This window comes from Sander lucioperca, chromosome 4 (assembly GCF_008315115.2).
Source record: "Sander lucioperca isolate FBNREF2018 chromosome 4, SLUC_FBN_1.2, whole genome shotgun sequence".
Classification (NCBI taxonomy): Eukaryota; Metazoa; Chordata; class Actinopteri; order Perciformes; family Percidae; genus Sander; species Sander lucioperca.
Window position 1 is genome coordinate 31,993,639 of NC_050176.1, and position 15,272 is coordinate 32,008,910.

Sequence of the window (15,272 nt, forward strand, 5' to 3'; positions counted from 1 at the left end):
TAACCTTTAGGGAACGTTCCCCTAACGTTGTAACCTTTAGAGAACGTTCCCCTAACGTTGTAACCTTTAGAGAACGTTCCCCTAACGTTGTAACCTTTAGAGAACGTTCCCCTAACGTTGTAACCTTTAGAGAACGTTCCCCTAACGTTCCCCTACCGTTGTAACCTTTAGTTCCCCTAACGTTATTTTTTACATTCCCCTAATAAATAACTAACGACTGTGGTACCAATTTTATTAGTTTAAACTGTCTGTGCATGAGCAGGAATGAATTATTATATATTGGCAGGAATGAATGAACAGGCAACAGGCAAACTTGATGGGATTTAAAACTTTAATATAAAATTAACAAAATACAAAAAAATATAAAAAGGCCTAAAAAATTATATAACAATCAGAAACTATACAAATAAGAAAAAAACAATGGAGTGGGATGTAGAGTGCAAATGTAGTGTGCAAAGATGCATATTGGAATGATAATGTAATGAATTATTATATATTAGCATATTAACAAATACAATTGCTTTAACAAAAAAATACAAGCTGCAAGATGGATGGAAAAAATACAAAAAAAATAAATAAAAAATAGAGCTCCATGGTTTGGCTTAGTCCTTCTCAGCTGGCCTAAAAAGAAAGAAACAAAAGTTTGATATGTCATACTACGAATCAACACGTTGACAAAAGCAGGACTAATTGCCTTACTAACAACTCAGTTTTTTCACATCATATAGAAGCATTTCAATTTACCATCTGTTATTAGTTGCCACTCGCCATAGCATGCGTTGGACTGCAGTACCTGTGGTCGGACCTCCAAGCGTTGTCAGGAAAAGTTGCTGTAAAACATATAGAAATACAAATTATACATGTAGAACAAAGTGGAGAGCTTGTACAATCTCATTTTGTAAGAGAAGTCAGTTCTGTTATGATGATATTTGAATTTATGCAATTATATAGTGTTAATCTTAGGGCACTTAATTACCATTTTGTTCCTCCTCTCCTGTTGACCGAGACTCCTGTCTAACTCCTGCAGCTCAGTGACTGTCGAGCAGGGCGACAGCAACATGTCATTGACTGGAGCAGAGGGAGGTGACTGGGAGCTCCTTAAGAGCATGAGCAGCTCATCCATCTTTTCCTCAAATGTGTCCATCCGCTGTGCCATGTGGGTAATGGATGTCCTCATGGCTATGGAATAATTAATGGTTTTAGTTGTTATACATTACTTGCATATGTGAACAACTTAAGTGAGTCTTCTTACCTCTCTGTGTGATGAGTTTCCTCCCTCCGTGTGATGAGTTCTGCTGTTTACAACAACAAAAAAGTTAAGTTACTCTCAAGTTTCTTGTCACGAAATTGTATTTAATTGGAAATGGAAATATCAAAGCCACTGTACCTTCAACCGGGTCCCAAGATGAAGTGGCTGGTTTCCTGTGTGGTGTTGACTCATCTAAAAAGAAAGTAGATATGAATAGTTGACGGTTCATTTATGGTAGGTTTCTTGCACTTGCCATTGCAAAAGATGAACCTATGCTGTTACATTAGACAATCGCTAAAATAAAAATAAAAACTTACATGCAGGTGGTGGAAGCAGTGACACCTGCTGACCTGAAAAAAGGCAGGAAGAGACAAATGCATCAGAACAGTCACATGATATGCACCAGGTTGAATTTCAGTAGTTCCATCGTAGGAAATATGACTCTGGTTTCTTAAATGCATGCATAAATGTTAACTTACGGACAGGGCTTCCAGACACACGCTCCGTCCTGGAATGCTTTCTTGCTTGTGGAACGGATTCATGTGAAATAAAAGACCATACAATTTGTACTGATTGCAAAAAGAATATTTGAATTGTGTAAATAATGTAGTCTGTACTTAAGAGGTCTTACCATTACCATTATCTAAATAAGCGATGGATGTATTTAGACAACCAAGGAGGTGTAATCATTATGTCGTGCTAGGTTAGCCTGCAGTTTTGAGAACAGAGCTTCTCTTAATACATCCATGGCTTTATCACTCATCCACGTCACAGGCTTTACAGCATACAGCCCTCGGATGTATCGTAAGATAAGTGTTAAACCCTAAACCCTAAACCACATCGGCTCTTAGAGACACATAATATATTACATTAACGTTAGCTAGCTACCTAGCTAACTAGCTCCATTATTTAGCTTGAGCCGATAGCCCCAGCAGTTTTGGGAAACGCTAATGACGTTACATCAATGTAACAGGCTTTACAGCATACATGCATACATCCCTCGGATGTATCATAAGATAATCATAGACTGTATATAAGAGTGGACCAACAGATCCCGTTGCTCTGGACGGAGACCAGTGAAGGCCATTAGAAGCACTTTTCCGGTGAGCGCCGAGCGCCGAGCGTTACTGCGCAGCCTACAACTTAGAGAGACGACGTAAATGTGATGTGAGCAACGTGTCTGAAAGTTGTAAGTCTTCTGGTAGCTGTGCCAAGAGAAAACTCAATCATTCCCAATCTTGCAGTGACGGAGAGCGTAGGTATATGTAAGGAGATAACATAGGCACAGGCTAATTATTGCTAACTAAAATGCTAGTTAACATTAGTAATTAAACTTAAACAGCTAATGTAAGTCGAAACTGCCTGCGAGCTTTTCCTGTACTATACGGTAATTCCTCTACTATGCGACAGTAAGTCCCGTGGTTATGACACAATCGTTAACCTATTTTTACAAAAACGTCTGCTACGGAGCCATAACGTGAGGTACAAGGTAATGGAGCCCTTTGTACATTGTCGTGTTTCTTTAGAAATAAACAATGGACAAATAAAGTCTTTAAACGGTTCAGATGTAAAGTTATTCGCTGTCAAAGTGGCGTCAAAATGAATGGCAGTCAATGGAATGCTAACGGGGGGTGAGTGCTTATTAGCATCAAAATGGTGCCATAGGAGGTTCCATAGGTTCGGGTTGTGAGGAGACGCTTACCCCCTTGAAGATAATAGGGCTTGGGCGCTGCGTTGCATTCTGGGACGTGGCGGCCATGTTGATGGCCTCGCGATTGTAAACATACATAGACTGTATATAAGAATGGACCAACAGATCCCGTTGCTCTGGACGGAGACCAGTGAAGGCCTTTAGAAGCACTTTTCCGGTGAGCGCTGAGCATTACTGTGCAGCCTCCAACTGAGAGAGACGACGTAAATGTGCCGTGAGCAACGTGTCTGAAAGTTGTAAGTCTTCTGGTAGCTGTGCCAAGAGAAATCTCAATCATTCCCAATCTTGCAGAGACGGAGAGTGTAGGTATATGTAAGGAGATAACATGGACACAGGCTAATTATTGCTAACTAAAATGCTAGTTAACATTAATAATTACACTTAAACAGCTAATGTGAGACGAAACTGCCTGCGCGCTTCTCCTGTACTATACGGTAATTCCTCTACTATGCGACAGTAAGTCGCGTGGTTATGACACAATTGTTAGCCTATTTTTATAAAAATGTCTTCTACGGAGCCATAACGTGAGGTACAAGGTAATGGAGCCTTTTTATACATTGTCGTGTTTCTTTAGAAATAAACAATGGACAAATAAAGTATTTAAACGCTTAAGATGTAAAGTTATTCGCTGTCAAAGTGGCGCCAAAATGAATGTCAGTCAATGGAATACTAACGGGGGGTGATCGCTTTGTAGCATTAAAATGGCGCCATAGGAGGCTTACCCCCTTGTAAACATACAGCAATTCGAATGAGGAGAAGAAGCAGAGTTGGGAGAAAGAAAAGAAAAAAAAAAATTGTTAAAATCCAGAAAAGGATGTGGAATTTACTGGGATACTTTAATAGGGAAGCCAGGGACCGGTATGTGGACAAAATCGGCTGCGCTCCACCTAGCTGCTAGTTTAGTAACCGTTAGTGCTAACAACCATTCAAAAGTGTAGTTAGTAGCTGTCAACCCTCCCGTTTTTTTCTGGGTTTCTCACGTATTTGAGCTATTTTCCCGCTGTCTTCCCGTTTTAGTATTTTCTTGTAAAATATCCCGTATTTGAATACTCTCATTAACGGAAGGCCCTTCCATCGGACCTGTCAGTCTCTGTACTGTTGTCCTGTTGCTACCCCTTGCCCTTCCAGCGAAACAGATGTTTTCAAAGCATCGTTTTGCTTACTTGAAAGCAACCTTAGCGTGATGTTGGCCTTTTTAAGATAACAGCGTGGTTGTTGTGAGAGCACGATTTCACGCCAATCTGTAAGCAAAGTCACGTTAGATCTAGCTTCACACAACTCGCTTAGTTATTGCAGCAGTTTTGTAGTACGAATTTTTGCTGTCAGCAGAGGGATAGCAACAGAAAAATGAATGTTGAAATTTTCCCGTATTTTGGGTGAGTAACCTGGGAAATTTCCCTTATTTTCAATGTTCACTTAAGACACATGACTGAGAGGGACGTTACGTCTATAAACAGTGCGCAGTAGTCCGAGTAGCGGTAAAGGAGGCAATCAACATGGCGGCCACGCCAAGTAGTGACGCCCAAGCCCTATAGCATGGATGTATTAATAGAACACATGGTGAATTACAGCCTCCAATTTGGACGTGCATTCAGTGAGTCCGACTGAGTTCAGCTCGACTCGCTGTATAATGCTGGCAATCATGTCGGAGCTTTATTTAAGTTGTTTACCAAAATCTCTCAAATTGTTGTCCAGGTTCCTTATGGCGGCTAAAACATCACAGAGGGAAGGCTCAGTCTCTGTCGCCAACTTTGATGTATCCATGGGGCTAGCAGCGCTCACGGCATAGCTAGCTGTGGAAAGCCAACTTGTTTCCCGCGTTAGCATTCGGGCTAGCAGTCTTGAGCGGAGGAAAGTCTTTACTGTTGACAGCCGACAACGTCTTTCTTGGTACCTTCGTCCTACCTTGCGTTATAACACCATCGGTGAAGTGTAGTCAGCATATGTTTTAGTCAATAGCAGTATTTCAGTTCGAATTTGGAACCAAACGAACGGATCTTAAAACCTTTTGTGTGCCCTGTTCGCCAGGTGTATACTGGTGTCGTATACGGAAGTCAGGACAGGACTTGAATCGGTCACCTGAAAGCAGAGGCACTGTCTTCCCCCTACTGGCGTGGGGGTGTAACGGTTGGATTTGTACACTGAACTGAGCCACTTTAGAAGTGAAATGTGAAATGAAAGTAGTGAATTTTCTTAGTTGTGAAAATCGTTCTATTGATAGTAGTTTTAAGTATTTTCACATAATACAGTTAAAAAAACGAAATCAAGCACAAAAGTATTGTTTTTAACAAAATTGTTATCAGCCTAAAAATAAATATATTCTCTTGCTATGTTGTTTATCTTACTTAGATTTTATAAGACCAATCATTTTTGAGTGAATCTAAATCAAGTGACTACAAACCGTTCCCTAAACTTTAGTTTTTGGTTTGGTTCGAACTAACCTTTAGGGAACCAGAAACTAACGTTCCCCAACGTTCCCTAAACGTTCTGTTTTAGTGGGGAAAGCTTAATTATCTGATGTTTTCTTATGATTCTTGTTCTTAAGTCCTTGTTATTGTATAGTTGTGTTTCTGTTCTGATGATTGTGTTCTTGTGAATATTTCTTGTTCTCAGGTCTCTCTTGGAAAAGAGATCTTAATCTCAATTAGACTGCCTGATTATATTATGAGCTCTGATTAGTACGGTTAGGTTTATTATCTGGATAGCTGTGCTGAGTACAACTTGGATCCCTCTAAAATCTGGAACATGAACTGATGTGGAAAAAAAAAACGTGCACCTTCAAACAGCCCTCAGGTGCTTTTTCCAAGCAAATACTACTATGCAATTTTTACATAGCGTACACCTTCAGAGAGGGAAGAACTATCTAATCAGTAAAACTGGCATAGTACCATTGCATATGTCTGATGTACTTTCATATTCTCACTAGCAAGCAGATACAGTGATGGGACATTGAGCAAGATGAAAATACCACTTTCACTCAAAGAGTTCAGTGACCAAACGTACTCAAACACCTTGCATAACGCCTTACATTTTGTGCCACCATTAACTATAGGACATAATTTGATTCATAGGCTGTATTTAGGATAATATCATTTATCAGACGGATTTATACTGCACAGAAAAAAAGACAAACACTTATTTACAAGATAATCTTAAGCTGTAGAACAGGGCTGAACTGTAGGTCATCAACATCCTTAAAATATTGACACGTTTAATACAATGAATAAAAATAAGCAAGACAAGTTAAACAGTCTCAGACTGGATAACATTTTTGGAGACTTCAAAAAACAAGAAATGTTAATACCAATGAAAGCTATGAGTTTTCCTTCTTGACCCTCATTCTCCTGGGGTTTACGCTGCCCTGGTTCTGACCAGCTGTAGCGTAATTATGGAAATAACCAAGTCATCTTCAAGCTATTCCTAAAGTCACCAACAGAGTCTACTTCACTGTTCCTGCTCTAGATTCAATACAAAGTACAAATAAAAAAAAAAACTACACAAGGTTGCAACTGTTAGTTTGGATATATGCAGTACAATTATCAAGGGGCTGGCAGCATGATGCACATCTAGCGGATTTCAAGTACAGTCACAGAGTTGAAGGCAGCAAACAGAGTTGAGAGCCTTCATTTCAGGTTGTTTGTACTTTGTGAGCATCCTTACAAACGGTCTCTTAAGCTGGCGTACGTGAAGGGGGAAGTTTGGCTGAAAAAGAGCCCATGGTGTTGAGTGCTGCGTGGATGCGGAAATGTAGCCTCGACTCCATTTGGTAGTCCTTGTAGTTCATCCTACACATAAGATCACTTATCAGCACTTTGTGTAACATGATGGCAGTATAGAATTTCACTTTGTTGGGCAGCCATATTTCATGAAGGCATTTTGGGAAATGCCGCCTTGACTATGAAGGAAAACATCCAGGAGCAGGCTTTTTTCTTTTAGATAAATAAAAATGTGGAACTAAAGGTAACCCAGGACTGAGGATGGGCTAAAAATACTTACTTGACATTTTCAATCACTGTGATGGCTGTGTTGATGTCACCTTTCTGCTTGTGCAACAGGCCCAGCTCATACATGGTGAATGGCACCAGGTAGTTGTCATGCTTGATATCTTTTTCACTGCAAAAAAATATTAAATCAAAGTCACTTCAGTGGGTCTATTTAGTACTGTTCAAAAAATATTGACAGTGGCCAAATTTAATTCCAGTTGTGCAGTAACTGCAAGTCTCTACATCACACAGAGGTAGGATCTATGTCTATTATGCACCATTTTCTTCAAGACTAGGTATGTATGGAAAAATATCAAAGACAGCTAATGCAATTCACATCACATGTAGCAATGTGTTAACAAAGTGACTAGTTATCACATTTGTAGTTTTGGTTTCATCCATCAGGCAACAGTGTATTGCGCACTCATCATTTTATGAATTTAAAGAGCACAACTATAAAGATTATGGAGTCTGTTCAGATGAAAACTGTAGAGAGGAGAGGATGGAGCATTAATACAAACTATTTTGACAAAATAAACTGGACAGAGTCTTTAAAGTGGAACTAAGACATTTGTGTAGAGATTATCGAATGTGAAACAAATTAAATTCAGCCAGTGTCATAGATAAAAAAAAACAGAGTTGAAGATCAGAAATAATATTACAGGTAAATGTGTTGTGTACAATTTCTCACTTTGTTTCAGTTTATTTGCAAACAGAGTTTTCTGAGAAAGTGTGTTGCAATGGCATTAACATTGCCTCACCTGGAAATGACATGATTGAAGCAGAGTTCAGCCTGGACCAGATGCCCCAGCTGTCTTAAACACAGGCCCTTTAGCAGCTGGACCACACACTGGTCATCCAGATGATACTCTGATGGGTCTACACATTAGATAAAATGCAGTTAGTTTCAAATGGGTGTGAGGGAAAAACAAAAACACATTGGTCAATGCTCTTTAAAGTTCTGCTCTAACTTGGATCATCTCTGAGCAGCTCCTCTGCTTCCTCCAAGGTGGTCAAGATGCTTTTAGTCAATTCGGGTCTTTTGCCAACTACTGTGAAACCATTCCATACATACATCATCTCCTGTGGGGAAAAAGATGGTTGTTATAAAGCCAGTACTGATTTTTCAATGTTGAGCCATTAAAAGTAAGAGTGCACACACACGTCCTCACCAAAGCAGGCACAACTAGTTTCACAGGGTTAGAAGAAGAGTATCGCTTTGCCTTGTTTGCGGCAAACTTCTCTGTTGGAATCGACTTCCCAGCAATCCTCAGTCTGAGACCATCCACCTGTCTACAGACAAAACCACATTTCACAGTTACTGTATTATGATTAGAGAACTTACAGAGTTGTAACAAATAATGGTTCTCTTAGCAAACCTGAATAACTCCACCACATTTTCTCCCAGTTTGGTCACTTCTTCCTCTGGCAGCATGCTCAAGATGGCAGCTTTCTGGAATGTATAGGTGGCCTACAAGAGAAGAGCAATCCGCTCGTCATAAGGAATGTAAATACATGAGCAGTTTTACAACAGGGCGAAAAGGTTATATTCGTTACCTGCGACCACTTGCTCTCTTTGCAGAGCAGGTCAGCGTATCGATACGCCTCCCTCCAATTTTGTTCAAAGGAGTAGGCCCACATCAGCTCCCAGTAACACAGGTGGTGAATCTGACGCCACTCCTGCTGTGTGGCGATACATGCCAGGAACTTCTCCTGGGCCTGTGGAGAAACCCAGACTTATGCTTTCAGTTTTCTTTCTACAATTACATCAGCTGCATTTTAAAAACATTTAGCTACTTTAGACAAATCCTGTTAGACCAGCTATTACCAGTACTCACAAATGAGAAGTTTCCTTTGAGCAAAGCAATTCTTGCAATGTAGAAAAGAATGAGCGCTCCCTGTAAACAAGATACAAACACATTAATTAAAAATAATTCCCTGAGGAGGGGGACAAGAAAATAGTGAGATCTGCCATTAGTTAGAATCAGCAACAACAACAAAAATGCTCACATTCGGGAACTTTTCAATGTAGGGCTCAAGCAGAGCTTCAGCCTCAGTAAGGTTTCCTTCACCAGTACCTGAGGGAAGAACATGAGCAGAATTCTCTGACCATTTCAAATCCTAATATAATGATAAAATGCTGTTTATCTACAAATAAATGAGGGATTTAAATTTATGGAAGAAAGTTACCCAGAATCACTGTAATGTAGAGATGAAACATCAGCAGAGTCAGGGTGCTGAGGATGGAGCGCAGGCTGTTGCTGGCTGCTCCTTTTCTCAACTCTGACAAACCCATTTCCTGTAAGATAATTAGCAAATTATTCTTTGTTTTGACGTAAACATCTTTGCTATAGAAACACTAATAGTATATCATGAGTTTTACCAGAAAAAAAAGTGACTGATGGCACCTACCCGGTCTCCTGAGAAGCCCAAAAACTCCATCAGTCGGAGGACTTTGGATGGGAGCAGAGACAGCATCTGATAACAAACAAAGTAGGTTAGGGTAAGGTAATTATGACACAACAGCAACACTTTGTTCATTCAGACATTTCAGGAGCCTTTATTTTTCAGTCTACAGCAACATGAGTGCAAAAACACAATGTTCTATAGTATGACAATGTTTTCTATTGCTCACCAGATTAAATGATCCAATGCCCATGTTGACACCGCCCCTAAAATGAATGTGTGTGCTCTTCTGTTTTTCCATTTCATTTGTGACACTGGCCAATGCCTGGCAATCCCTGATTGGGGAGACAACATTTCATTTAAAAATATACTTAAATATCATAAGGTTTCCTTTATTCCTTTTCTCGGTTTACAGTACATCCCCTACAAAAACCCCTATTTAAGCTTCTTACTTGTAAATCTGATAACTGTTTCGGATTCTCATCCCTCCCTTGATGAAGCCGATTATACTCTCATCCAGGAATGTCAGCATTGCTTTCTGCAGCAGAACTTCAGCATAGCATAGCTCTGCATGCATTTCCTCTGTGACAGATATTAAACGTGACATGCTGGGTGAAAAAAAACTTTTCAGAACTGCAAATATATTGTTAAAAAAAATAAAAAAAATATCCACATTGGGATTTTATAATACAGGCTGCACCAAACATGCATTTACCCATATTGTCACTGTGAACTTGAACAAGTTGAAACGCCAGCATAACAGTAACCACACTTGCTTTTTGTGTTGCGACTCAGATGTTGATTGATTCTGGTCATTTCTGGTTAAATGGGTCATTGCTTAATTTGATATGCACATTTCTTTGAGTTTTCTGTTTGTCAACATAAGAGATCATGTCATACAGGATCAAGTATGTACAGTATATTTTTACAACCTACCTGCCTAACTTGTTTCCTCCTCCAGGAGCCTGCAGTCAAGCAGAGATTGTTACCCTAATTTAATGTCAGCGCCCCTCTCTTACACCTAGGCTCCACACCCTCCAAGCTTTGGTTTCGCATTTTGCATTTTTTCCCCACCCACTACCGATGCAAATACTCTCCACACCCCATGTTCACCTTGTGTATAAAATTCTGTATTATGTTAATTTCTTTTTTTTAAAAAGATTTTTTGGGGCTTTTCCCTTTATTTCACAGTGACAGTGGATAGACAGGAAAGGTGGGAGAGAGATGGGGATGACCAATGCTTAATTTGTAAAGTGGGAGGTCCCGGAGCGCAGAGGGGGGGCGGATCCGGCGACTCAAAACGGGGGTTGGAGGTAACGGAACAAAAAAAACATTGCACTGCCTACGTAGCTTCTCTGACAAAAAAAAAAAAAAAAAACTAAACATGAGTACATGAGGGCAATTTTTTATTTATTTTTTTTATTTCAGAACATGCACTGCATCGGTGCGAAATGTAAACAAAAAAATACACTGCAACAATCGTTTTCACAAGCATCAATTATCCATCGGACTATTAAATTAACCAAAAACCCCACTGTGGTCTCCACATTCTTGATCGGCAGAAATGGTTTTTGCTTGTTTTGGATCCGACTGGCCAGCGTATTTCAAAAAGTTAAGAAAACTGTCTTTTTACATTTTTCCCCCGAGTGAAAAGGCTATAACAGCAATCTCAACCAGCACAAGCGCTTGACACACAGCAAAGGGCCGCAGGTCGGACCCGAACCTGGGCCGCTGCAAAAGGACTCAGCCCACATGGGGCGCACGCTCTTACTGGGTGAGCTAGAGGTCGCCCCGTATTATGTTTATTTCTAATAAAACACTTAATTGGCACTTTCATTCCTCTCCTTATAGATCCACAGACTCTCAAATCTTAGGTTAAATGGACTGTTCTAGTCTTAACGACCACTCAAAGCGCTTTACACACTACAGGCAACATTCAGCCTATTCACTCACACTGATGGCCACAAGGAATGTTTATCACAGCACATCGGGAGCAATTTGAGGCTTTTGCCCAAGGACACTTTGAGACACTTGGTGGATTGAACCACCGACCTTCCAATTGGTAGATGACCACTCTACCTGCTACGCCTCAGCCTTATCACTTACCTTCTGTCAGGTTGTCAGCTGGTTGTCTGAACCATAGGCTTGTTAAAGTCTCCACTATTCCAGTTTTCTTCCGAAATCTAAGGAACACAAAGTATAAGGTAACAATTTAATAAAGACGAACTCAGCAGGGTGGTGTCTCAACAATTTATGACGACTTGGTGACCAATTAATTCTTCTGTATACAGAATATGATTGTAATTTTCTTTACTCAGGAATGTACCACATGTTGTCCCCAGTATTAAAGTGGGAACTTAAATCCTAAACTTGTATGAAACTCTTCAGCCATACCTTTGGCACGTCTGCAGTGATTCTCTCAGTGACGCCATGGCGGCATCCATGTCCTTCGGTTCAAAGGTCATGCCTGCCTGCATCACCAAGATGCTGCTGTAGCCCATTGCGTGGTACATGCTCTGACTCTTCCTGAAGGGAACAAATGCTGTGAAATAACCCTGTAACACTATGCATCCACCCTTCAAGTAAATTGTATTTTTATAGTGTTAAACACATAATTTAAACATGAAAATGTCTGTCAATATACACTGTGTGTATATACTGTCATATCCAACTATAGCTCTGATGTAAACAACCTGTTATATTAATATTTCCTAATTTATTCCAGCACCATTTGCACGTTTGCATTGCCCTATTGTATTACTGTTTACAGTCCTCATAGAGCTGTTTGTTTACATGGGTGTACTGCATGTATGCACGTATGTGTATGCCCTTTTTTATATACAAACTTATATCTGTACATAGTATCAAAATGTTTTTTTAACTTGTGTTTAACCGTATGTCTTCTGTCTATGTACTTTGACAGCAACAAAAAGGCAGGGTCAAATTCCCTGTATGTGTTCACACTTACTTGGACATTAAAGCTGATTCTGATTGTAATATTGATTATTAGAGTGTGGTGGACTTACCAGGGTTTTAAGAGAGCCAAAGCATCAGAAAACCGGTTGTTTAGAAACAAACCGAGAGCGGTCGAGCATTCCTTCAGTGCAGCCTCTAAATCCATTTCAGGTGATCTAAATGACAGATCGGTTCAGGTTCAGTTTAGGCTTCTACATCCCAACAGACATAGTGACATCAAGACATGAATAAGGATTTGGGAGCACAGGAGTATGAAAGCCCAGAAACAAGTGGCACTCTGGACAACTTCAGGCTTTACTTCTTCAAAGCTTTGTGAGATGAGATGTCAAATTTACAGCATGTAAGCAAGTTGGGTGTGTAAAACAAGAGGGTTTAAAGTACATATGTATGTACATTTAGAAGAATGAATAAGTAGTAAAGTACCAGTAAGATATATACTGCCCTCTTGTGTGTGTGTAGTACATTACAATGAGTAGATTTTATCAAATGACATGTTGACGTCCCTTTTCCAATGATATTTCCTTCTCTGTGATTCCTATATGCTTATTATTTGCATTATGTGCCAATCATTGAAATACATGCACGCATTCCTGTAAAACCCTATAAAAATAAAAGCATGATATCACTTACATTGAATCCTCACTGATTTGGTTTAGGTCCACCTGAAACGGAAAAAAGGAAAATCTTATTTTAAGCCCGTTGTTATAGTGCAACTGAATTCCTGAGATGTTTAAACTGCGTGTGCCTGACAAAACACGTAGGGTACTTCATTTAGCGTATATTAATAATTTAATTAAAGGAATAACAACATTAACAACTCTTATCTTGGAACTCCCCCTATTATTTTACACATGACTGAACAAATAAAATGAAGACACAGAAACAGCTTTAGAAAATTAATTAAAAAATAAAATAGGTCTGTTCTCTGGTAGCTATCTCTGGTCATCAAACACCTGTAGAGAAGCTGCTGTAAAACATAACCTACCTGTTGTAGTGAATTGTCTTTTTTAGTCTCCATTTGATGTCGGAATTTGAGTCAGATTAAAAAAAGATTACGTTTAACGTTGCTAAGAAAATTGATGTCTTTCTTTTCCTATGTAGGAAAAGCGATCTCTTCACTTGAAGACACATTGGTAATTTGGTCTCTCGCGGTATTTATTAGGTCAGGAGTCGGTGCCGCCCACAAATCTATTGGTTCATGTCAAACGACATCATTGTGCGCACTGATTAAAAAAGATAATTCTAATCCTCTGCAGCTTGCATCCCTGCAATTTACCATTGACATATATAAAGTTTATAAGTTTATAGTTTACGAGCAACCTTTACAAATTGGATGCATGTGTAGTCCACGAGGGTGCGTACAGTATATGGTCAAGAGCACACAGCTAATTTATTAAACTGGGCGTATGAAATTATGATCAATAGCCTAAATGTTCCTCCAATCTTTTTAGCCTACAGCAATGTGAAAATTCTCCATTACAAGTAAAAGTGCCTACTTAAGTCCAGAAGTATCATCAGCTAAATGTAGGCCACTTAAAGTATCAAAAGTAAAAGTAGGCCTATTAAACACAATATATCAGACTGTTAATACTGATGCAACAAAGAGAAGGTAGAATTAGGGTTAGAATTCTTTTTTTAGCTGGTTTATTTAGAAGTTTAGTCCACTGATTAGGGGCTAGGCCCCCTCCAAAGGGTCATGATAAATCTGGGGATTTAATGGGTAGGCATATAACATATTTTAAAAAACGAAGTTCTGCTGCATTCATTTTTCAGACTTTTTTCCTTTTTTGTGTGTGAAATAATGGATAATTGGACCCCATTGGAAATCTCACTTTAGGAACTACTCACAACTCATAAACATGAAATGGAACAACTGGGCCCACACTAGACACCTTTTATGTATGGGGTTACAAGCCAAACAAGTTTGCAACCACTGGTTTAATAAGTGCATTGTAGGCTATTTTATCATTTTGTTATCTGTTTTTGTAGAGTTTTAGCATTTTAGCTGTCAGGTAAATGTACTGGAGTAAAACAATATTTCCCTCTGATGTGTAGAAGTAAAAGAATAAAGTAACATTAAATGATAATAGTCAAAGTACAAGTTCCTCAGAACTGTAGCTACTTAAGTATGGTACTTGAGAGTAAATGTATTTAGGCCGCTTTACACAACTGGGAGAAACAAGGGAGAGGAGAGGCAGAGAAGGCAAAGGCGTCATCATCACAAATTACCATATGTCCTCTATGTCCCCTTAAGATGTCCAGTCAATAGTGGTGTAACAGCACAAGGGATGTTTTGACGTAGTTTTGGTTACTATTTCTGGTTATCTGCATGCATGTGATCTCCCTGCCTAACTATTTATTTCTGGTGGTTTGGTTATTTCCGCACTCTGAAGCATTTGACGTTTTTTTTTGTTTGTTTTTTAACTTTTAACTTTTAACTTTTTTATTTCTTTTGCAATCAAGCAGACAGTACAGTCAATCGTTCAGAGACACAATACAGGCATAAATGTCTTGGGAGATCAGTTCATGGATTTCAGCATCACCTTAATATCCACTCACAGTTCGCAGGGACGAGCCAACAATCTGGAGGAGGAACAACAATCCTCCAGCAACACAAGGAAGAGACAAATGTAAACAATTTGAAACAAAAACACAAATATACATATACATATACATACATACACATATACATATATAACATACACACGCATACAGATAATAATAATAATAATAATAACAATAACAATAATTAAATTGTAGTGTTCCCTTTTAAGTAAGCATTCATACAAATTGTTTCACTAACACTTAGGTTACATCATTTGAAAAGGTACGTAGTAAACGGAGATCATTTAGTCAGAAATACTTCTGTTTTTAGTTGTAACCTTGCGGTTATATATTCCATGTGGTATACCTCCTTAACTTTTTCCCTCCACTGCGCTGCCGTGGG

General features: G+C 39.2%; 1 protein-coding gene and 2 long non-coding RNA genes across 4 annotated transcripts; all 3 read right to left on the minus strand.

Moving 5' to 3' along the window:
• Nucleotides 1-750: 750 nt before the first annotated feature.
• LOC116034371 lies at nt 751-1,340 on the minus strand. The gene is made up of 3 exons (XR_004101066.1): nt 1,253-1,340; nt 977-1,179; nt 751-830 (listed from the first exon to the last, which is right to left on the minus strand). It is a non-coding gene; the product is annotated as an uncharacterized LOC116034371 (long non-coding RNA).
• A 71-nt stretch (nt 1,341-1,411) lies between these two features.
• On the minus strand, nt 1,412-1,976 carry LOC116034400. 2 transcript variants are annotated; one of them, XR_004101075.2, is made up of 4 exons: nt 1,923-1,969; nt 1,729-1,860; nt 1,567-1,599; nt 1,412-1,441 (listed from the first exon to the last, which is right to left on the minus strand). It is a non-coding gene; the product is annotated as an uncharacterized LOC116034400 (long non-coding RNA). The 2 variants fall into 2 exon arrangements; XR_004897018.1 differs by having other exon boundaries at nt 1,729-1,976.
• A 4,592-nt stretch (nt 1,977-6,568) lies between these two features.
• Nucleotides 6,569-13,540, minus strand: LOC116034399 (tetratricopeptide repeat protein 39B-like). Its single transcript, XM_031277092.2, has 18 exons — nt 13,311-13,540; nt 12,956-12,987; nt 12,376-12,480; nt 11,744-11,875; nt 11,456-11,532; nt 9,802-9,931; nt 9,579-9,684; nt 9,356-9,421; nt 9,134-9,242; nt 8,954-9,021; nt 8,782-8,841; nt 8,501-8,662; nt 8,323-8,414; nt 8,116-8,236; nt 7,915-8,026; nt 7,705-7,822; nt 6,957-7,073; nt 6,569-6,745 (listed from the first exon to the last, which is right to left on the minus strand). The coding sequence occupies exons 1-18, from the start codon at nt 13,341-13,343 to the stop codon at nt 6,631-6,633; spliced, it is 1,755 nt and encodes a 584-aa protein (XP_031132952.1). The 5' UTR covers nt 13,344-13,540; the 3' UTR covers nt 6,569-6,630.
• Between the last annotated feature and the right edge of the window lie 1,732 nt (nt 13,541-15,272).